The 22,752-nt window shown below is 38.5% G+C and overlaps 1 protein-coding gene across 5 annotated transcripts in view; it reads left to right on the top strand.

Annotated features, from left to right (window-relative positions):
* CNOT4 (CCR4-NOT transcription complex subunit 4) overlaps nucleotides 1-22,117 on the top strand; it is a 142,914-nt gene extending 120,797 nt beyond the window's left edge. For 3 of the 5 annotated variants that reach the window (XM_082631763.1, XM_082631761.1, XM_082631762.1), the window contains 2 exons: nucleotides 19,843-20,055; nucleotides 20,740-22,117. In XM_082631763.1, coding sequence (XP_082487889.1) covers nucleotides 19,843-20,055; nucleotides 20,740-21,041 — 515 coding nt within the window. In that variant the 3' untranslated portion in view covers nucleotides 21,042-22,117. The remainder of the gene's footprint in view (nucleotides 1-19,842; nucleotides 20,056-20,739) is intronic. The other 2 variants (XM_082631765.1, XM_082631764.1) reach the window with 1 other exon arrangement.
* Nucleotides 22,118-22,752: the final 635 nt, after the last annotated feature.

Below are 22,752 nucleotides of genomic sequence, written 5' to 3'. Positions count from 1 at the left end.
GGGAGGATCCCACATGCCGCGGAGCGGCTGGGCCCGCAAGCCATGGCCGCTGAGCCTGCGGGTCCGGAGCCTGTGCTCCGCAACGGGAGAGGCCACAACAGTGAAAGGCCCACGTACTGCAAAAAAAAAAAAAAAAAAAAAAAAGTTACTTTCATAAAAAGATACAGATGGAAAGCAGATTTCTAGGATTCATGAGGAAATGTCAAGGATATGGATACAGCAGTCATTGACTGAAGGCGTTTGGCAACAAAGGGGAAGAGAAAAACAAGATGCTAATTAGATGGGTGGTAGATCTTAGAAGGCATTGCTTTAAGATAAGGGAGATAGCTAAATATTTAAAGGCAGAGCATATAGAGTCAATTGAGAGGATACCATAGATAGTGTGGAAGAGAAGATAGGCTAACCAGTAGAGTAACACATTTCTGTAGGTGCTGGGAGGAGATAAACTCCTGAGACGGAGTTAGGTTATAGGTTTAACTTAAAAGAGATGGGATATATGTCCCTTTGTTATTTGTAAAAACAATCAGAAAATCTAGGAGAGAGAATGTGAGATTAGAGAAAATGAGAATAGATGAAGGTGCTCATATCAGTAATTATTGAATGCATATTGTGTGAGAAAATGGGGGTGAAAGAGTGGAGTTGGGAACCTATTAAAAAAAAAATAAGTCTGTGAGAATAAGCCTAGAAGTGCATTGGAAAGAAATTTAAGAACTGCTGAGTCAAGATAAGAATCAAGTTTAAAATTTTAGTGTCTAGATATATATGGTTTTGTATGTTCCAGTGATTCAACATAAAGCATCAGGAGTGGACAAAGCAAATCTGAGAGTTTGGTTAGAGGGTGAAGAAGGAAAGGACGCAAAGGTATTTAAGAAGACAAAACTGATATAATCTTGTGATCAGGAAGAGTCCAGTAAGGCAGGAACTATCCAGTGGTGCGAGTGTGTTGAAGGGAGTTCATTGATTTTAGGTTTTGACGAGGACAGAGAACAGGTTTAGTATTGTTAAGGGAAGGACAGATTAGGAGACTGTGGTCAGTGTGACGACCACTCAGTGCTAAATGACGAGTGAGAACCAGAGGAAGGATGGTAGATAGATGTCTAACATTAGGTCTAGAGGTTGGAAAGAAGGCAAGCTTTCGTTACCCCTGTGATCTTTTCTCTCCCTGCTTTCCCTCCAGTCATTTTTTGAGAGTAAGAAGTCAGACTGTGTGAGAGAGAATTGCAGAAAGCATGGTATTGCCTGGGGAAACCTGGATCACATTTCCTATAAGTTGAAGGTGATTCAAAGGAAAACGTCCCACAGTGGAGTAAACATTGCTTCCTCAAAGCACAGTAGGAAGATGTTAACGCAGAGTGCAAGGGAATGCCTGGGAAAAGCCAGAGATGAGATTGGATGGGTGTACGTATGCCCAGTGAGTGTGTTACTTATGACACGGAAGGTTTAGACAGAGGGGATAGGTGTGCCATATGATGAGTCTGGTAGCTTGAGGAGCCCGTAGTACAGGTGTGAACTAGTTTCTCCCAAGCTTAAATGCAAACTGGAAAGAATCAGCTTTCCACCTACATAGGGAAAGTATCTCTTCTTAGTTGGACTAGGTCATTCTGCTTTAATTTTATGACAAATTGAAATTAAAAGCAGTAGATTGGTGAAAGTAGAGAGAACTTAAGAATTTTATTATAACAGGTTATAAAAATATTTTGACAACTTTCCCCAAAAGAGAATGTGCTTTGTAAATAGACACAAACCTACAAGTTATTTAACTCAGAGATGGAGATATAAATATATAATATTTTTTTTTCTCATTCAGTTAATAGCAAACATGCCTAGTTTGGAAGCATCCTTAATTTCCTGACTAAATTAAAATCCTGCCTGAAGTCCTACTAAAATATTTTAAATTCACTGGACTTGTTCCGTATATGTCAGCTAAGATATCACCTGTGACATTTAAAAATGATAATGCTTCAAAGTATAAGTTATTGCTGAAGAATGCTAAGTTTGTGGAACCATGTTGATGGATTGAGAAGCCGCTGCTCCTTGGATCTCCTTACTGCCCTGTGATTTATTAGTCTTAGCAACCTTGTATTGCTAGGCATATTAGACCACAGCTTCTTTAACCAGGAGCTTTTTCTAAAGAATCACTCTTGGGAATTCAAGATTCATTAAGGTGAATCTACTCTGTTCTGGTGCTTTGGAGAGTATACCCTGGGTTTGAGTTATATAAAAATCTAGTTTATACCTATCAGGTACCTAGAATTGAAGGCAAGCTTAAGTAATATAAGCTGCTTGAGAATTGGACAGAAGTACCTAGAAGTTCCATGAACCAGCTGGAAATTATTGTACTTGAGAACCAATCTATTTACTCCAGCTCCCTTCACACCAGCCTTCATAAGGCAACTATTGACTTGACTTTGTTCTTAGCCCGCCTCACATTTTATGGTTATTTTCGAGGTTCCTGGAAGCTCCAATCCAACCCCTAAGAACATACTGTGCTTAGAACAGTTTTGTTGTTCCAGCTCCAGTTTGGTCCTAAGACCCACTATTGTGTAACACCCCAAAAGGTTTTTTTTCCCCTCCATATAATTTATAAAGCCTTTAAAGCACCCAGTACCTTTTTTTTTTTTTTTTTTGGTGAAATTCACATAACATACAATTAACTACTTTAAAGTGAAAAATTTGGTGGCCCAGTAGGACTGTTCTTTAATTATCTTAGTGTTAAAATTGAATAAATAACCCACTGTGGCTGTGAGAATTTTGGCCTGTCCTTGTTGGGGCTGTGTGGTAACAGCTGCATCTAAACTCAGTTAAAAACGTTTAAAGCAACTGTCTGAATAGTTCTTAAGTGGTAATAATAGTCCTTCTGTCTTCATGACATTTGATTAGCACATCAACTAAGAGAAAGCTTTCTTAGCAAAGGAAATAAATAAGCCTGGCTCTGTGTCTGGGGGTGAGGTTGAGTGTTGTGTGTGTGCATGTACATTCGTTTATATATAGTAATTTTCATTTAAATCCTCCACTTAGTGAATGTGGCAGATGAAAAAATCTCAGACCATCTCTCTGTGACTTTCTCTAAAGGTTTTTTTTTTTTAAAAGAAATTAAGACCCTGTTTAAATGCAGTAGGGTTACAGTACAGGTGCCCACTTCACCCCTGGTCATGCTTTATCTGAACAAATATTTTCACTTCCACTACTAAACATATCCATCCCATGTCATACTCTTTTGGAAAACCTAAGGAAAGGATAAGAAGAAGAAAAAGATGTTTTAGAATCATGAAATTTCAGAGCTATGAAACATACAGTCTTCAACAATCCACTTTTAAAGACCAAATAATAATAACACTATTAATAAACAAGGCTCAGAAGCATTGTGATTGCCCATAATCACATTCTAACCACAGTTTTATGTTTTCCTAGCCCTCACCATGTGAATATGCTTTTGTATATGTAATTCAAGGAGAAAAAAACTTCAAGAATATATCTCTTCTCTAAACTTTGTTGTGTGTTACAGTTTATTTTAGTAGTTCTCACAAGTCAAGGGCTTTCAACTGAATATCAGTGCGAGTAATGAATTGAAGACTTTCAGATTGTGTATCTGCCGGCAACTGTTATTACAGATCTGTAAGTTGTTAAAACAGCCTTCTGTTAAATGTGGCCCAATGATCTTGGAGCAACTTTAGCGGGGGGAAATTGTAACCTTGCAGGTACTCTTAATGTAGACTTAAAGTACAAATATCAGAACCAAAATAAACAGTAAAACAGGTGGAATTAAATTCACCCAGCATTTTTCTGCAGTGCCAAAGAGCATTTAAGGATCAACATGCATGACCACTAGACTGGTGATATCTCTAATATTACAGAATGAAAAAAATGCTTATAGTAATGGCACCAAGATGTACTACACCCACACTAAAGGGGTGATTTTAGAATCATCTTTGAAGAGCTACTATATGCTACACTATGTAAAATGATAGCATATCTGCTGATTTTTTTTTCAATCAAGGAGGTTGTTTTCAGCATAATGAAAAAGGGAAAGCTCCACAAGGATTTAAAGATGATAATACCATCATCATCTCCAAGAAGAAATGCAGGAATGCTGACTGCAATCAACTTTTGTAGCCTAGTGATGTTTCCTAATATGGTGAGATCTCTTCCCAAGGACTATACTAGCATTTATACTCTGTTATCAGTCTTGCGTACTGAAATAATGTGTCTACAGAGCAGAACATAGTGATCTGGAACATTACTGGGATGTTTTTAAACATTGTCGTTTTATATGTTGGCGTTTGCAAGAAGACTGACACCCTGAAACCATTCATTTTTTTCCTTTACTACATCTATAAATTGAGTATTCACCTTAAGGTAAAAGGAGGCCCTGGGTTATGACTTCATCAACAAAGTAGGAAGGTTTCTTATTGGCCTTAAGCTGAGTGTTGGCCTACATACCATTGTTGCACTTACGTTTTCTCTATTAAAATACGTTTTTATGAAGTTTGTGATTATGGATTACTGATACATATATACCCTATTCCCTCATCCCTCACTTAGGGTATGATTTGCTACCAGGTATGCGTTTTTTGGGTTTGTTTTTTGTTTTTGTTTTTACATCTAAACTATTAACATTCACTAATTAACCTAACAGTGGCCTTCCCCAGCCCGAGTCACAAATAAGAATGACATTTCTTGAGTCTTAGTGTAGTCAATGCTGCAAAACCTCACCTGTATTTTAAATGGTAGGTGATTGGAATGAAGCTTATTACTAAAATAAGCAAAGATCTTACATAATTTCCACATAAATACCTAGAGCCCTGCAACCTTTGTTTTAGAACATGCTTTCAGGTTTTAATTCCTGACCGGCTGGAGTCTTACTCTGATTGTTTGTACTCACCTCTCTATCCAGTTTCTTTTTCTTTCTTGGGACAGAGAAGAAATTGTTTCTATCTCTGTGTAACTTAACCACAATTAGAGGGGGCGGTCTTGACTAGATCTCAATGTGCGCTACCTGTGTGCTTACCCTACAGGATCCCTGACAGGCCTGAATTTTCCCATTTCAAAGGAGAAGAAAGTGCGCTGTCAGGCTGCTGTTTACTCAGTCTCTGGTCATTTACCTCCCAATTTCCTTCCCAGTAACTGGTCTTATTTCCAAACTAGCTTTTGATTTTAAGTGATCATATTATTTTTTTCTTCTCTCTTTTAAATCAAAACAGCACATGTAAGCAGAAAGCACAGTCTGGGTTTGGAGTAGATTGAGTAACAAGTGTCAAATCGGTAGACTTTTGACATTGTAAGATTGGTGTTATTCACTTTCTCCTACCTCTAAGTTATTCTAGCTCTTTAAAAATACATTCTAGACAATACTACTAAAATTAAGTGTTTCACAAATATGTGTGATTTTTAATAGAACTAATTTTTTTTCAGTAAAATGTTCTAGTTCAGTATAAACCTGGATATGGTGAAATAGGAATTGTAGTTTCTAATTTATATTTAAGATTGTATTCATATGATCTTCCTTCCCTCGTTCCTTCCTGCTTTCCTTTTTTCTATCCTGATTGAGATTTGGTTCTGTCAAGACCATCTCTGGCATTCTTTTGCATTGAACTATATAATAAATCATAGCGAAGGATGAACACTGAAATAAGTATATTTCAAAAATGATTTTTTTTTTTTTTTTTTTTTTTGCGGTACACGGGCCTCTCACTGTTGTGGCCTCTCCCATTGTGGAGCACAGGCTCCGGACGCACAGGCTCAGCAGCCATGGCTCACGGGCCCAGCCGCTCCGCGGCATGTGGGATCTTCCCGGAACGGGGCACGAACCCGTGTCCCCTGCATCAGCAGGCGGACTCTCAACCACTGCACCAGCAGGGAAGCCCTCAAAAATGATTTTTAAAATAAGGCCCCTTAGTGAACTGATGGTAAGCATATAGCTCTTTAAACTCATCAGCATATAGGCCTTTTGAAATGCTTTCCTCCACAGGAGTATCATCTTTTGTAGGTCTGGAAAGGATGCAGTCTTATGCTAAGTCTTTCTAAATTGAGGCATAATTTGAAAATTGGAAGCAAAAAATTTCTGTATTTTCCCCAGTATAAGAATAAATAGTAAGGAGGAATAAGAAGCAAAATAGTCTTATTTTTTTTTAAATCATGCATTTCACATAGCTAAAAAATAAGTAAATTTCAAATTTGCATTCTTGTTTTGAAAAATCAAATGTTTATTTATAAAACAACCTCAAAACAAACTAACAAATATCTCTGGTTTGTGAAAATAGTGAGAGAGAAAGATGTATGCTTGGTCTGTTGGGTTGGAAATGTTTATTACCGTGACTATACCCATATCTATGTTATTTAGTTTCAGGATAATGAGGAATTTACTTCGTTTCCTAAAAATAATCTTTTTTCTAAAATTAAGAAACAAAGCAAATGATTATTTTAATGCCTAAAAAGATACTTTCTAAAAATAAAGCTCAGAGTTGGGTTTTGAAGAATTTGTCAATTAAAATCATGTTTCAGAGCATGGATAATTTTAGTCTTCTTTTGGGGGGATTTTTATGTCTTTGATATAAACCCTTAAGATAGGAGCCATCTTTCAGAAAAAGATGAGACTGATCTTCACTGTCAAAAGTGAGCTGTGTAATCAAATGGAGTAAAAACTGGCTATATGTTTTTTAATAACTTTTAGAAAATTTAGAAATCTTTTAATTTGGAAAATTATGAACATCAGAAACCTTAGGACTTTCAGTAGACATATAACCATATGGGGATTTGCAGCATAGGCAGCAAAATACTTTGGTCTTAGTGCAAGTTCCTCTTCAGGCCTGAAGAGGAACTTATACTCGCATAAAAATATTTTATTGGCACTAAACGATCAAAAGCTATCACTGCTTTGTTCAGAATAGCCAAACTGCAGTGATCCGTTGAAGAAATACAAAACAAGCAGAGCAGCAAGACTTCTAGGAAGCTGCTGCAAAATGTTATAGCATCAAGCCCCAGAGAAAATAATACAGAGTAGATATTCGATAAATGTTTGTTGAATGAAAACTCATGGTTGAGAGAGTAATGTTAGTGTCTGATTATTATTTCTGGAGGTCTGCAAAGCCTGGATCTGGATCTGCTTTGTGTTAAATCTGGACTTCTGGAGACCTTAATTAGATTCGTTTCCACATGAATTATCTCACCTCTGGGTTGAACTGTGGCCTTCAGTTCAGTGTTAAGATTCCCCTCACCACTCCATGATTAGTCCTTCTCTTCTATCTTCTTTACCTCTGAACTCTGGAAATTCAGCTCTTGACTGATCCTTATTTTCCCAAGGATCACACACTGCTCCCTCCCTTTGCACACACAACCTTTAAAAAATTTCACCTAACCAATACTTTTCTTACCTCCAATTTCTCATTTGTGATACTCACAAATATATATATATATATATACACACACACATGTATACACAAACATATACATACATATGTGTACACACAATTCAGAAAGTCTTTCTAAATAAATACCTTATTTTCCAGAACTCTCTGTGTGGGTAATGAAGAGCTGTTTGGGGAACTTAATACTTTCCTAAGTAGGGAGCTCTCTTTAGGGAACTTATAATTGTTAAAGAATTTTTTCTCTTGGCTAAATCTTTTTCCCATTTATACTTTTGTCAAATATGTGAAGGCAGTTTCCGCTTGTCTAGTAACTACTAGACCTGGATGAAACATCCTTAGTCCTTTTAACCTTTTCACACCTAACATGGTTTCTAGTTCTCTCTGTAGCCCACTTCTCCTCTACACATATTTTGGCATGACACAATGAATGCCTTTTTTTAAAATAAATTTATTTTATTTGTTTATTTTTGGCTGCGTTGCGTCTTCATGGCTGCACGCGGGCTTCCTCTAGTTGTGACCAGGGGCTACTCTACGTTTAGATGCACATGCTTCTCGCTGCGGTGGCTTCTCGTTGCGGAGCACAGGCTCTAGGTGTGCGGGCTTCAGTAGTTGTGGTGCACGGGCTCAGTAGTTGTGGCACACAGGCTTAGTTGCTCCGCGGCACGTGCGATCTCCCCGGACCAGAGCTCAAACCCGTGTCCCCTGCAATGGCAGGCAGATTCTTAACCACTGCACCACCAGGGAAGTCCCTGAATGCCTTTCTTAAAATATGAAGCTCACACTTTAATAATCCAGACGTGATTAGATAATCTCCTTTTTCATTAACGCTGTTCTTATTACTAAAGTTCGTATATTCCTTTAGAGTTTACAGAGTCTTTTTATAAAAATATCCTGTGGGGGGCTTCCCTGATGGCGCAGTGGTTGAGAGTCCACCTGCTGATGCAGGGGACAGGGGTTCGTGCCCTGATCTGGGAAGATCCCACATGCCGCAGAGCGGCTAGGCCCGTGAACCATGGCCGCTGAGCCTGCGCGTCCGGAGCCTGTGCTCCACAACGGGAGAGGCCACAACAGTGAGAGGCCCACGTACCGCAAAAAATATGTATATATATATATATCCTGTGGGGTTATTAACCCTATTTTGTAAATGAGAAAACTGAGGCTCAGAGTGGTTATCATTTGTGATTTGCTCAGTGTCATACAATTGCTAATTTAGACATTTCACATCAATTTACGTGGTCTTAATGTTACCTCTTTAGAAGTTCCATTACCCAATTGTTATATCAAATGATATAAGTAAAACCACTAAACCTTTTTTCATACACATGACTGATTAGATCTCTTCCGTCCTACACTTTGCTAATGAATTTTTAAAAATCTGAATGTATACATGTTAAATTTTATGTGTTTGGATTTGGTGTAGTTAGAGTGTATCCTGTTGTATATCACCATCTTACAAGTTTATCGTATGAAAGACTACATGATTATAAAGTGATAGATAAATGTTACTAGTAACAGTAATAACATTTGTGTGAAGATTTTAAGAATTTTAATTTAAGAATAGGTATAATTTTAATTATTGACTCTGTCCTCTCTAGAATTAGTTTTCTGTTTGCCTATTTAAATAAACTTTGTAGGTTTTGTTAAATATAATAAAAAGCATGGAGTCAAAGATAAGCCAAGCACTATCTCAGGGACTTTCAGGCTAACAGTAACTGACAGTTCATCTAAACACTGCTGTCATCCGTGCTGTACTTTACTATCATATACCAAAAGGTTACCACTAGAAAAAACTTCCCCAAAACTGCTGAATTCAACATCTACTGTAGTTATGACAATCCTAGAAAGCCTGTCCAAAGGATAAATTACTTTGATATGGTTGGTTCTTTATGGAAATGCACTTTGGCTTTCATTGATCACTCTATTCCATTTGCTTTATGGGATTGATGTGTCAGTGGGATGGAAGTGGAGTTTAGCTGCAAAGTTTTTGAGTTTGGGCAGACAATAGAAGAAGAAGGGAAATGGACCATAGCATTTAGAAGGAGGACATTTCCAGTAGAAAACAATTGTCAGTAGAAGCTGCCTCCAAGACTGCTGTTCCACCTCAAAGTTAAACTTCCTGTGTATTTCATGTGGAAAGGAGCTGAGGTTTTAGCCAAAATGCTATATATTATTTCTCACAAAAAATGCCTGCAAACGTAAGCAATAGAGCAGTGCTTGCTAAACCTATCATATTCATTTCTAAAGAAATCATCCAGCTTCTAATCTGTTTCAGAATTTTCCCAAGAACTCATTTTATAATTATGTAGCTTCTAGAGTCTGCCTTTTCTTCCTTACCCGGCACTTCGCTTTCTTTTTTTCTTGGCTGCGTCAGGTCTTCATTGCTGTGCACGGGCTTTTTCTAGTTGCAGTGAGCAGGCTTCTCATTTTGGTGGCTTCTCTTATTAAACAGCACAGGATCTAGGCACGCGGGCTCAATAGTTGTGGCATGTGGGCCCTAGAGTGCACAGGCTTCAGTAGTTGTGGCACATGGGCTCAGTAGTTGTGGCACAGGGGCTTAGGTGCTCTGCGGCATGTGGGATCTTCCAGGACCAGGGATCATACCCGTGTCCCCTGCAATGGCAGGTGGATTCTTAACCACTGCACCACCAAGGAAGTCCCGGAACTTCTCTTAACAGTGGTTTTGTGATGACATCTGTGAGGATTAATACCCTGGAATAGAATCCATTTTGCACCTGGAAATTTTAAACTTACTTAAATTGAATAGATGTTCTTTTACTGTCTTTGCATCTCTTCTGACTTACAGTTCTCTCTCCACATTGTTTAATCTGTCATTTCTGGTTTGAGGATCATGCTGTTTTATAAAGAAGATGGAAGGAAGCAAAATGAAGATGGAACTACATAGATCTGGCTTTTCTCAGGACTTAGCATTATGACAGGCTGAGCAGTGGCTTTTCCTAATTGTCTCCTGTTCCAAACTTAGCTTTTTTATGCCTTCAGCGTTTTTCACAAGCTTCAGATCATTATGGATTCTGATTTTAATCCTCAAGGATTATGATACTCTTATCTACAGGTAGGTTACATAACTATCCAGCTTTTCTAAGCTTTCTTTTCACATCTTATCCCATGAGATTCTCCCTGCACAAGAACTGGTTTCTTTAGATTTCGCCCCAATTTCTTTTCCTTATTAGAATTATTTATTGCATAGCCAGAATGTTCATATTTTAGCATCTTCTGTGGCCTATGAATCACTGTCTCCTGTAACCAGGGGACCATCCTGACCTACCTTTCCTTTTTTTTTTTTTTAAAATCTTTGGAAAGATGTTTTCTCAAAAAAACCTGGAAGCAAATGTTCAAGGCTGTTCATTTAGGAAACATTAAATACCTCTTGAGGTTCAGGTTCAGGAACTATTCGCTATATACATAGAGGATTAAATCAAGGCCCTTTCCTGGAGGAGCTCACAGTCGGAGAAAGAACTAATATATAAACAGGTGAATGCAATACACTGTGGTGATTGCAAAAGTAGCCAGGATGCCAGCCATCCAAGAACTCAATCTAGTTAGTCTCATTCCTTGCTTCTTAAAGTCCTAAAATTATGTCACATACTCTTAGGGCTTCTATTTTTTTAAAAAATAAATTTATTTATTTATTTGGCTGCATTGGGTCTTCACTGCTATGCGCGGGCTTTCTCTAGTTGCAGTGAGCGGGGTCTACTCTTCGTTGCGGCGCGTGAGCTCATTGTGGTGGCTTCTCTCGTTGTGGAGCATGGGCTCTAGGCACGTGGGCTTCAGTAGTTGTGGCATGCAGACTCAGCAGCTGTGACTTGCGGGCTCCAGAGTGCAGGCTCAACAGTTGTGGCACATGGGTTTAGTTGCTCTGCAACATGTGGGATCTTCCCGGACCAGGGCTCAAACCCGTGTCCCCTGCATTGGCAGGCGGATTCCCAAGCACTGTGCCACCAGGGAATTCCTTAGGGCTTCTATTATATTCACAATAGCCAGCCTGTTCTTAGTTGTTCAGAAGTCCCCAATAAAATTTTTCCCCCTTGTTTCCAACTTGGGAAAGAGGGGTGGTCAGGAGGTGAATTTTCTCAGGTTTATTTTCTTCTGGTAGATTTAGTTCTCAGAGATGTCAGGGTGGTTGACATCCTCTGTGTCTCTGCAGTTTTATAATTCAGTGAAATCATATTCTGGTGGATCTGTATATCTTCTCCTGGATGATAAGTTCCCTCAGTCGTCCTTGGATGTCCTCACGAGGCTTTTGTTCATAGTTCTCAGTTTTGTGCTCACTTAAATGCTTTCCTCCAAACTTCCAATTTGAAATTATAATTTATAGATTTCTTATAATGGATTTTTGTCCCTCCCCATCGTTTAGTTCTGTTTCTTGGTTCTATCTAATCCAGATTATCATGCTTCTAAGAATGTATTTATCTTCTGCATTAACTTTTAAGTTTACTTTTTCTTCATTCGATGTACAGCTTTATATAACTTTTTTCCATAGGTATTTTTTCCTGTTTTTTTTAATAGATTTTACTTCCTTAGATCCTTCATAAAGCAAACATCGAGATGTTTTCCTGGTTCTCATTAGATGGTCTGATTTTTCCCCCAAAACAAACATAGATCCTCGTAGGAACATTCTAGAAGAGAAAAGTACACATTGTGTAAAACACATCTCCGTATATCGTGCAGGGTTCCTACTGTATTTTGTGATTAGCTGCTTCTCCTGCTCTCTCTGTATGGAATGCCGTTTCCCTTTTCCATATCAGCTTCTCTTCCCTTGAGCTTCTCCAGTCATCATTTATCCTGCATGCAGAATGGCAGAATTGTTCATTTTCTTCTTTGTGTCCCACAGGACTTTGTTCATACAAGAACAACACTTACTATTACATGGTGTAGTTGTTTAAATGTGTCTGACCTCCCCTTCTCTTGGCCCATGAGTCCTGCCAGGACACGGACTAGTTGGTAGTATGCTCAGTGGTGAGAACAAACACTTTGGAGTCAGAATGGATACGATTACTGACTTCAGCACTTTTGAACTATATATCCTTTGGCAAATTCTTTAAAGTACCAGAGTCTACTTAGTCTTCCCATTTGTAAAATGAAACTACTACTTACTTAGTTCATCGGATTATTGGTACTAAGGTAATCAAGTGCATCAAGTGCATAGTGAGTGAATGAATAGTGTCTAGAGTAGAAAAATGGGTAGAATATAGCTAATAGGCCTGTTTACTATCCTGTACACATAATATTAGAATATCTTTTTTAGAAAGCATTCCTTATTTATTTTGGTGCATTGGATTTTAAAAATTATATTTGCTTGTGTTTTGGCATCTCAAGCAGTATTGAAAACATGTCATTTTAGTGGCCTCTTTTTTCAGAGAGGCCTTTTGGGCCCCCAAATTTAGCTCATTCCTGCCGTCAGAAAGATTTGCATCTTTTTTGAGAGAACAGCTTGATTCGTAGCATTATACAGATGTGAAATAAATAGGCTTTTTTGGGGAAGGTGGTTTTTCAGCTCCTCTCAAGTTGGATCTTTAACTCAGCAGATATCTTGAAACACATCAAGTTTCTAAGACACTGAGCTGCATGCTCAAGTATCTATAAAATAGGCTATTGCAGGCCTTTCATTAGAGTTGTGAGAGAAGATGTGAGTACACATAAGGGTGTACATACTGGATGTCACAGCACAGTGTGCTGCCACATGAGTGTGGTTCAGACCACAGTGCTGTCACCCAGAATGATCTGAGTGGAAGACGTGGACTTTTGGAAGACTGAGTAAAAATTAGTCAAAGAGATTGGGAAAGCATTCTAGACAAAGAGAAAGGCAGGAAGGAAAGACAGAGTCCAGAAAGCCTAAATCATATTTAGCTAATCCTCAAGGCCTCTCTTTTCCTGTTTATGTCATTTCTACTTCCTTCTGCTAGTGGGAATAAAATTTGACTGTGTTTTGTTAATACTTTGTTCAAGTTCTTCTGTTCTCAGAACTCTTTTTCATTGAGTTCTTAAAATTTTTCACATAGTTTAATCTCTACTTTCAGATCTATTAAACCCTTCAGATTTTGTGCCCCAGCAAATCTGCTCTGCAGTAGTGGTCTATCTTGCTTTTTATAATAAAGCATAATCCTAGAAATTTGAGGGTCAGTTCTTTTTGTTTAAGTAGAATAACATTTTTTTCATAAACAAACTGATTTTATAAATCTGTTTGAAAGCATTCATATTTTAGTTAATAAATTGAAATGATTCTTGTGACTGTCCTCAAGAACAACATGCCTATGTCATGAAGGCTTTAAGTTCTGATAGGAGAAATTTTGTGTGCTCTTCAAAGTTTGGTTTTACGTATAGGACAAGCGTAATTCATTTATATTTGAGTTGCTTAGAGATATGTTGAAGTTTGAGAAAGTTTAGGCTTCCTTGAAATCATATACTGGTAGAGATGGACTCTGTCCCCAGACTCACAGGAATTAGTATCTAACAGGGCTGGGGGCAGAGTGGGGAGTGTAGTGAGGGGTAGAGCGGCTGACAGGCTGTACTGTGTCTCCTTCTAAAAATGCATGAATATTTGAGAGTCTAACTGGTAAGAATTAACCATAATGGGAACTAGATTTCTGATGGACAACCCCTTGTACCAAGAAAGATTTGTTTCACTAAGGAACCTACCTATTGGAAGTAGCCTCTGGCTTTGAACTGTAAAGGACAGTGGTGAAGAAAAGGAAAATAAAAGCTTGTGAGAAAAAAAGATCAGATTGAAGACTGAGGCTTTGGGAAGTAGCTATGAGATAAGGATTAAAAACTGGTGAACAGAAGAAACTCTTTTAGGAATATTTTGTGACTGGAACGCTCAGTGACTACTTCCCAGTTGGCGTAGACTGCTACCAGAAATATAACAAAATAAGAGGTCTCTGGTCCTAGGGACTGCAGTCGGGAATGGAGTAGCCTAAGGATCAGGGCCGAATATGTGAGCCAGTTGTCCCTGCCCAAACATGAAAGTGGACAAATTGGTGGATTTGTGACTCTAGTTATATCTAGCTAGTTTAATTAATAAGACCTATGTGTTTATAATAAAAAGACCTTGTGGAGGGGGTACCAAAAAGAAGGTAGAGGCAAAATTCCAAGCGGAGACAGAATCCCGACCTGGTGGTGTCAACTGTATTAGAGGAAACAAAACTTGGAATAGCCTTTTGTTTTAGGGTTCCCCCTTAAGTGTGCTTTATTTCACCATGTTGTCATTATACATAGATCTTCTGTCTTCCCTCTTAGCAGATCTTGTTTTTCAAATGGAATCTTATGTGCTACCCTAAAATGGAAGCAGATGAAATCAGGAGGTGGGGGGGATGTGTTGTCCTACCACCCTGTCCCCTTCCTCCGCAGTGGCTCCTGAGGTGGTTTTGCAGTCCGTGAAACCAATTTGAAAATTGTTCTTTTAGGTGAAGGTTTTATGCAAGCCAGAAAAACTCATTGGCTTGTCACCAGTGACAATTTATCATAAGGAGCAGATTTTCCACAGTCTTGTTCTCTGTAGCAAAGTTTTACATGTTATAACAATATATTGCAGTTAATCTGAGGAAATCCACTTGGCCGCTATAATGTGTGCTCTTGCCTAAGCCATTCATCTTTTCCTGCTTTATGATTTTCTGTGAAAGGCCTGATGTCAGACACAGCTTAATTTTATTTTGTAATATAATCATTGCTTATAAAATGTGTATGTGTATTTCCTAGTAAGTAGTTAGACTAGTTTAGTGTTATGTAAAAATACCAAAGATAGTTTTAACCTCTCGTGGGGTTTTCAGGCTCAGGGCATCTACGAATTTTAACTCCATGAATGAAAGACTGCAACTCTTGTTTGCCCACCAGCACATTTCCACACGTGTGCCTAACTAGCCTCTCTTTTTACTAAACTTTTATAGCCTTTATTAATCATGTACAACCCCATGACATTTCTTCTGTTGGTTTTTCAGGTTGTGGTTATTGAGTTTTTTCCCATATTTGCATTGTCTCACCGTCTAGACTTGAAGCTCCTTGAGAACAGGAGTCATGGCTTAAGGGCTTTGTCCGTAGACACTGTAGGCATTCAGTAAATAGTTGCTTTGACTTTTATCTTGGCAGCTTTAACACATACATTTTTTGTTGTTGCCACTGTTGCTACAGTCTAGACTTGTCAGCTGCTTAGTGAGCGATGATTGACTTCTTACGGACTGGGTGTTAGGCTACCAGCAAACTGGCAGAATTTTAACCATAATTTCTTCTTTAATAAAATGTGTTCTGTGCTAGGTAAACTGAAGTATACTGGTACTTCTTACACGATGAATTATGAGAGTGTGGTATATGGCATCTTGAAAGTACTTTAAATTCTGTCTTTGAGTTCTACTCTGAAAAATAAAACTACTACAAACAACTTCACCCGCTCTCCTGCCCTCAAATTATTTAGAACCGAAAACAGTGGTTTTGTACATATTTGGAAATTATAAATTAAAATTAATTTTTTAACATCATAAAACATTTAAACATATTAGCAATCCTTTAAAAATATACAGTCCTTCCCTAATGTATTACACTACTACTAATTAAATACTTTAAAAATAAAATTAGTATCATTTAGTATAAAGTATGTTCAGTGACTTGATTTTCATTGTAGTTTGCTTATGGAAAGTTTAAAGGGCTTTCTATGTCTTCTTTGTCTTTGAACTGTGTTGGTGGTGAGAAGGCTTGTTAGTTAGATTGACTACACAGTACCCCTTTGAGAATACCGGGTATTATCTCTCCATTGCTAGGAGGAGACTGTTGTGCCCAGAGCCAGTTCCTGGCAAGTGAGAAATATTCTTACCTTGGCTTTTTGGAAACTACTATCTATTCAGTATTGAGTATTAGAAAAAAATTGTTGTTAGGCACCTATCAAGAAATAAATGGTCTTCAAATTGCTTTCCCTTCTCTTATTTTATCCTTACGAGAGAAGAAGGCAGATGTTATTCTTACTTATGAAGCATACTAAGAGACTTACTTACATGCTCAAGGTTATATTAATTACGAGACTTACATGCTCAAGGTTATATTAATTACGGTTGCCTTATACAGTCCATCTGCTATTTTCAGCCCAGTGTTTTCTCCATTAGACCTACGGACTTGTACATAGTGAATCGTATGCCAGCGTGAAGTCCTATGTAAATAAAGGGAAATGAAGTTGCATCAGGTTGCATCCAGGTGTCCTGTCCTGGTACTATTTAAAAGGAAATGTGTATTCGAGTGGAATTATTTAGAGCCCTAGAAACAAAGGAATCAGCTTCCTTTGTGTCAGTGGTTATCAGCCAGGGATGATTTTGCGCCCGCCCCCCCATTAGCCATTTGGCAATGTCGAGACATTTTTCATTGTCAGAATTGGGGGTGGGGGGTAGTTGTGCGCACATTGCTGGCATCCAGCGGTGCTGCTAAACATCTTACAGCACAGAACAGCCCCCTCATGATGAGGAGTGAATTATGTAGTCCAAAATGTCAGTAGTGCTGAGGTTAATCAACCCTGCTGTGTGTATTGCAAGGAATGGAATTACCAGAAGCCCTCTCAGCCAAAACAAATTTGGGTCAGAGGTGGGGTGGGAGGGTGGGCAGGGAGGTAGAGGAGGTGATTTCAAGTGTGGCTATTGAAATTTTCATGGGGTTAGGATTTATCTGATTTCCTTTTTCTTGCCCCTTCTTTGTGCCAACACTTGGCATAGCAGTAGTAGAGAAAACAGTGAAGAAAACTTCTTTTCTTCTTGTAAACTACTTAGAATAGTGGTCCCATTCCCAGAGCTAATGAGTCAGTCCACTTCCTAGTGACACTCACAACTCCACTGTAAACCAGTCCTCTATGATATCAGGCTCCCAAGATGTCTAGGCACATGACTTTGTTTTTGGCAAGATTGTGAGAATTATAAACTAGCTAATTTATTCCCCAAGGTATCTTATAAGCGTAGTTCACCTGGGAGGATCTAAGTTTCTCACTGTTTCTATATCATGTGCCGTCTGTGAATGTCTTTGGCTAATACACTCTTGCTTGATTTTATTAGCCTAAAATCAGATAAACAAATATCTTTTTTTTAAATAGATGTTATTTTTTTAGAGCAGTGTTAAGTTCACAGCAAAATTGAGTGGAGAGTACAGAGAGTTCCCATATATCCCCTGCCTGTGAACAAATGTCTTTCGATTTTATTGCAATACTGATTTTCAGATAAACTTTATATAAATGCAAGTGTTATTCTGTTAATGCAAAGTTCCTTAGTTCCAGTTCTCACTAACTGTAAAGCAAAAGTAAGGAGAAAATGGGTTTTACTAAGTTATGGGTTTTTTTCTTTTTCCCTGTGCAGTGAAAGAGGGAACCTCAAATCATCTGCATGGGCTGCTTATTGACTTTGGCTACCTAAAGTTCAAGAGCATTAATCTTCCTTAAAATTTTCCCATGTAGTGGTACATCACCTTTTTATATCAGGGAGATTTTATTTCCCTCCTGTGAAGTTTTCCTTGTTTAGAGTTCAAGTTTTTGGTTAATTGAAAACAAGTTAAGTTATTCAGTCTGACAGTGTGACTACTTTAAAGGTTAGAATGTAGCCACCGAACCTTCCTGTAATTGAGGGTATTCTAGGACTTTATTAGTGTCATCTTGTTAATGCCTCATGCAGCTGGAGTGGACTAGGGGGTGGGGGGAATTGATGATTGTGTTGTTGATTAGAATTTTTCTCCCCTGGCTGCAAATTCCAGTTTGTTCCTTTAGCGAAATATTTCTCCTACTAGTCATGGCTGATGGACATACTATAATGTTTCCGTGTTTCTTTTTTGCTTCCTTTTCATCATGGGTCTCACAAGCCCCTGGGATTTGCCTTAAACATTTAACCTATTAAAAAGCCAATTAATTGTCTATACAAATATAAAGTAAATAGTCTATACAAGAGTGAGAGCTCGGTGTTACTAAAAAAGAAACAACTCAGGGTTTGGGTTTCAGGTCTTGACGGTACAAGTCATGTGACATGTGCAAATTATTCTAGAGTCTATTTCTTTATCTGTTAAATGCACACTTTTCCCCCTGCTCTGCCTACCTCACAACATGAGGATCAAATGAAATAATAATGGACTATAAGAGTGCTTTGTGAATTGTACAACACAATGCAAATGTCAGATAGGATGCAAATAGAAAGGTAAGCTTTAGGAAATTACACTGATTGTGAATTGGAATTCGGTTTGAAGAATTTATTTTCCTTTCTATTGACTAGTCTGTAGAGTGTAGATTGTCTTTTCTTCATCTAAGTAAATTCAGAGATGACTTGTTACATTTGGTTGTAGTTTTTTGTCTTTTTATAAATAACATCAATAGGGTTAAAAGCTTCACTTGCTGAAATGTTATAATTTGGTATAGGTTAGTGATTGGTGCAAAGGAAACATTAGAAAAAGAAAACTCTGAATTCACCAAATAGCATAGACTGTACCTGATAGAATATCGTTGTCATCGTCGTCATCATCATCATCATCATCAGTGGTGGTTGCTCATCAATTCTGTAGAACCAGAAATAATTTTCTATGCTCTTCTCAAAAACCACAGTTGGTAGTTTGACCTACCGTCCTATTTTCAATAAAGCAATTATTCTAAGTAGTAGTTACACTTTATGCTTCCCCTCCCCTCCCCCCAGCCAGTTAGTTATATATCATGTGGATTCTGGATGGTAGTAGATCAAGTGAGTTTAGTCACAATTTATGAAAGCCTTTTTATCTTGATAGTATTTTATCATATCTGGTGCTATTTGTAAATAGAACCAGAGGACTCCGGGACTTGTGTTTTAAATGGTGGGTAGAACTGTAAGTATAGAGTGGGCAGACTGCTGGAAATGATTCCATCTAAAAGGTAGCTTCGCCCCTGTCTCCTTGGCCTTTGTGACTAATGGAAAAATACTCTTTTCAAATTCAAAAGCCTATTCATTACTGCCTTTCTCCTCTGAAATACATGATCAGTTTTATAATCAGGAAGAACTTAATTATTTTTCTTTTTCTATTGGCTTATGTTTATTCTTCATAAAATGACTTTTCTTTCATTTAATGGGCTCAGAATACACTCCTATATTGAACTTTACAGGCTTGCTTTTTTTTATAGCGTAAATCAGCTCAGCTGGCTAAATGCCCCACTAACTTAAACTTTATAATGTAGCTGGAACTAAATTGTGCTCTGGAGCATTGAGTCTTTAAACTGGATTATTGACTTACAAATGAAAATGGTAAAGAGTCTGTAAGAAGGACAAGGATCCCTCTCCTGATCCTTGAGCAACTTTTTCCTCACTTATTTCAGGGGCTCTGAGCTCATGAGCAAAATCCTAACCAAGTTTATCTTGCTAGGACAACTCATTTTAAAGGCTCAATAAAGAAAGAATAATTCTTCTCCCGCTTAACCACTAAAGAACAACATATGTTTCTAACGTCAGCTTTTTATTTTTTTTTTTATCTTTCATTTTTTTGTTGGTAAATCTCCCAGACAACAGCAGTTCTGTAGAGAGTTTAAATATGAAGGAATGGCAGGACGGGCTAAGGGCACTTCTACCCAACATTAACATCAACTTTGGTGGACTGCCCAATTCTTCTTCCCCCTCCAACGCCAGCCACAGTGCACCAACGTCCAACACTGCCACCACCGACAGCCCGAGTTGGGACAGCCCTGGCAGCTGGACAGACCCAGCCATCATCACAGGTAACTTTCTCACTCCTTCAGCTCCACTGACTGCCATCAGTTTGGTTTTTAGCACAGTTTAACTAAAAACAAGAGGTCTCTTCAACGTAATCTTCCCAAAGCCACAAGTGTGTGGTAGCTTGTTTCGTTCTCCGGGGTCATGTAGCCTCAGTTAACTCTGTTGGCCTAGTTGTGTAACAAGGCATTTGGTACCTAGGTTGCTTCTTTTGGTGTAAGTAGGTGCTAACATCTGACAGAATGTGTGTATTTTGTAGGTCTCAAAGTATGAAAGGATCTGACTTATCCTCTCAAAGGAACATACTCCACTTTAAAAAATAAAGCTCTCTATTATAAGGCTATCTTGTTTATGTATCCCTATTAGAGAAAGAGAAGCACAATTGGGAAATAACATCATGCAATCCTGGGGATTCATTTTGGCAACTCTGCCTGTGTGACACTGGGGGATGATCTCTGTATAGTTGAAGAGGAGGGCATGGGTTTGTGTGACAATAAATCGTGGTCATTGTGGGTGGGGAATAAAAGGAACATAAGATTAAGAAGGTCTTATTTGGAAGGAGTTTAAAATTGTAATTCTTTGTTTCTTTTTGGAGAAACTAAGCGCCTTAAAATTTTTTGTTTGTTGAAATTCTTATGCTTTCTGCACAAACTCACCATTTTCCTTCTTGTTTTCTTTTCTCTCCTTAGGTATTCCAGCATCTTCAGGAAACAGTTTAGACTCTCTTCAAGATGACAATCCTCCACACTGGCTAAAATCCCTTCAGGCCCTCACAGAGGTGGACGGCCCCAGTGCTGCTCCATCACAAACCCACCACAGCGCCCCCTTCAGCACACAGATCCCTTTGCACAGAGCCAGTTGGAATCCCTACCCTCCTCCTTCAAATCCTTCCAGCTTTCACTCGCCACCCCCAGGCTTTCAGACAGCCTTCAGACCCCCCAGCAAAACCCCCACAGATTTGTTACAGAGTTCAACACTGGACCGCCATTAGGGAAAGAGGAGAATTCATTAGAAAATGCAGGATTTGTCCCACCCTGTTTTCGCCCTCTCAGCCGACCCACAGCTCCCTTCTCATCTCTTATGTTCTGAAGAATCCAGTTCCTGATCAGTTTCGTTTCTCCCTAACCCCAGATGCAATGCGATCGCAGGGTCATTACCATCATTTTTTTATTGTAAAAGTTTCTGTTGATCCAGCATTTGAGTGACACTGTTGAATGTTTTCTAAAAATGCCTTTTTAAGGAGGAAAGAAAAGAAATCAAAGGGCAGTCTCGATACTTAGAAAATTACTGTTTGTCTGTTGCGCATAATAATGACATAATCTGCTTAGCAGAAAATGATGATTAATCCATAGGGAAGGTGAAGTAAATGCATTATCAACTGCAGAAGTTTGAAAACCAGGTTGATTGAAATGAGATGGCTAAATGCATGGGGGAAAGCAGTGGTCCTGGCATCCATCTTGTATTCAGCTTATCACTATTGCAGGGAAAATGCTTTTAATTTAATTTTTAATTCTTTTGGCAAGTTGATGGAGAGGACTTGATTGTGTTGTTAAGCAAAAGAATTTATCGGAAGTTGATGGAGAGACAAATTGATCTGCGGTAGTAACTGGCCTATTGCTAAAGAGTTTATAAGGAGGGGAGAAGTGATTTTTTAAAGGAGAAAAAATTTTGGCTTTAGATTTAAAGTAAATTCAAATGTTTTAAAGAAAAAAACTATTCACAGATTTAATACCTATGCATAATATAAGTGCTGAAATATAAGTGATTTCTTCAATCTTTCTCCTCTGTCAGAATCTTTTTTTCTTTTTACCTTAAATTCACCTGACTAAGGGCACTCTGAGATAGCGCTGCTCTGGGGCCATCTGATCACCATCAGGAGCAAATCTCTGACACCTCGCCTGCAGCTTTTACTTAACCCTGTAGTTTCTGGATATTTGTGCAGTATTGAAAAGACAGGAGAAAAGAAAACAGAAACCTGGTTATAACCTAATGCTAAAACTAAAAAAAGAAAATGTACCTCTTTCTTCAGAATTAAAACTAAAATCTTAAATAAAACAGAAAACTTGATGATGACCCTTGGGTTGTTCTTGTTTTTGTTTTTCCATTTTATTGCATGTGAATTTGAAACATTTTGTGGTGACAGTCGTCAGTTGTTTCCATTGATTTTACATCTTCAGCAATAGAGAGGATGGGTTAGAAGAAGAAATCAGAAAAAAATTCATTTTACTGTCGGTCGTTGCCATCTTTGAAGGTCAGCCCATCTTATCCTCAAGAATTCCTCTTCCGGTGGCTTTCAGTAGAAGATGCTTCTTTGTGCTGTTGTGTTGTGCAGACCAGAGCTTCCCAACTGAGAAGCCTCATGGGCCACGAAGGATCAGATAGGCTGGGTTGTGCTGAGATGTTGGTTGTCTCAGGGAGACCTGGCAGCCCCAGCAGTCAAGGTGCCATACAATTAGCAGCACATGTGAGTGCCACGCCGGGAAAGAGATCAGGAAACACTGATAGAGGAAACCCACAGAGAAATCTTTCCTGACCAGCCATTCTAGGGAGTACCTAATGATGGAGAGATGGTCACACCACTAATCAAAAGAGGGTACAAGGTTGCTAGGAATCTGTATGATCTGGGTTACATTCAGAAGTCCAAAGCTGGAGTTGGCATATTTCCAGCTACATCCATTAAGGGGATCTTTGTAGGATGAACT

This window comes from Mesoplodon mirus (genome assembly GCF_964341445.2).
Source record: "Mesoplodon mirus genome assembly, chromosome: 9".
Classification (NCBI taxonomy): Eukaryota; Metazoa; Chordata; class Mammalia; order Artiodactyla; family Ziphiidae; genus Mesoplodon; species Mesoplodon mirus.
Note: the sequence above shows the minus strand (reverse complement) of the source record. Positions and strands in the feature narration are given on the sequence as shown.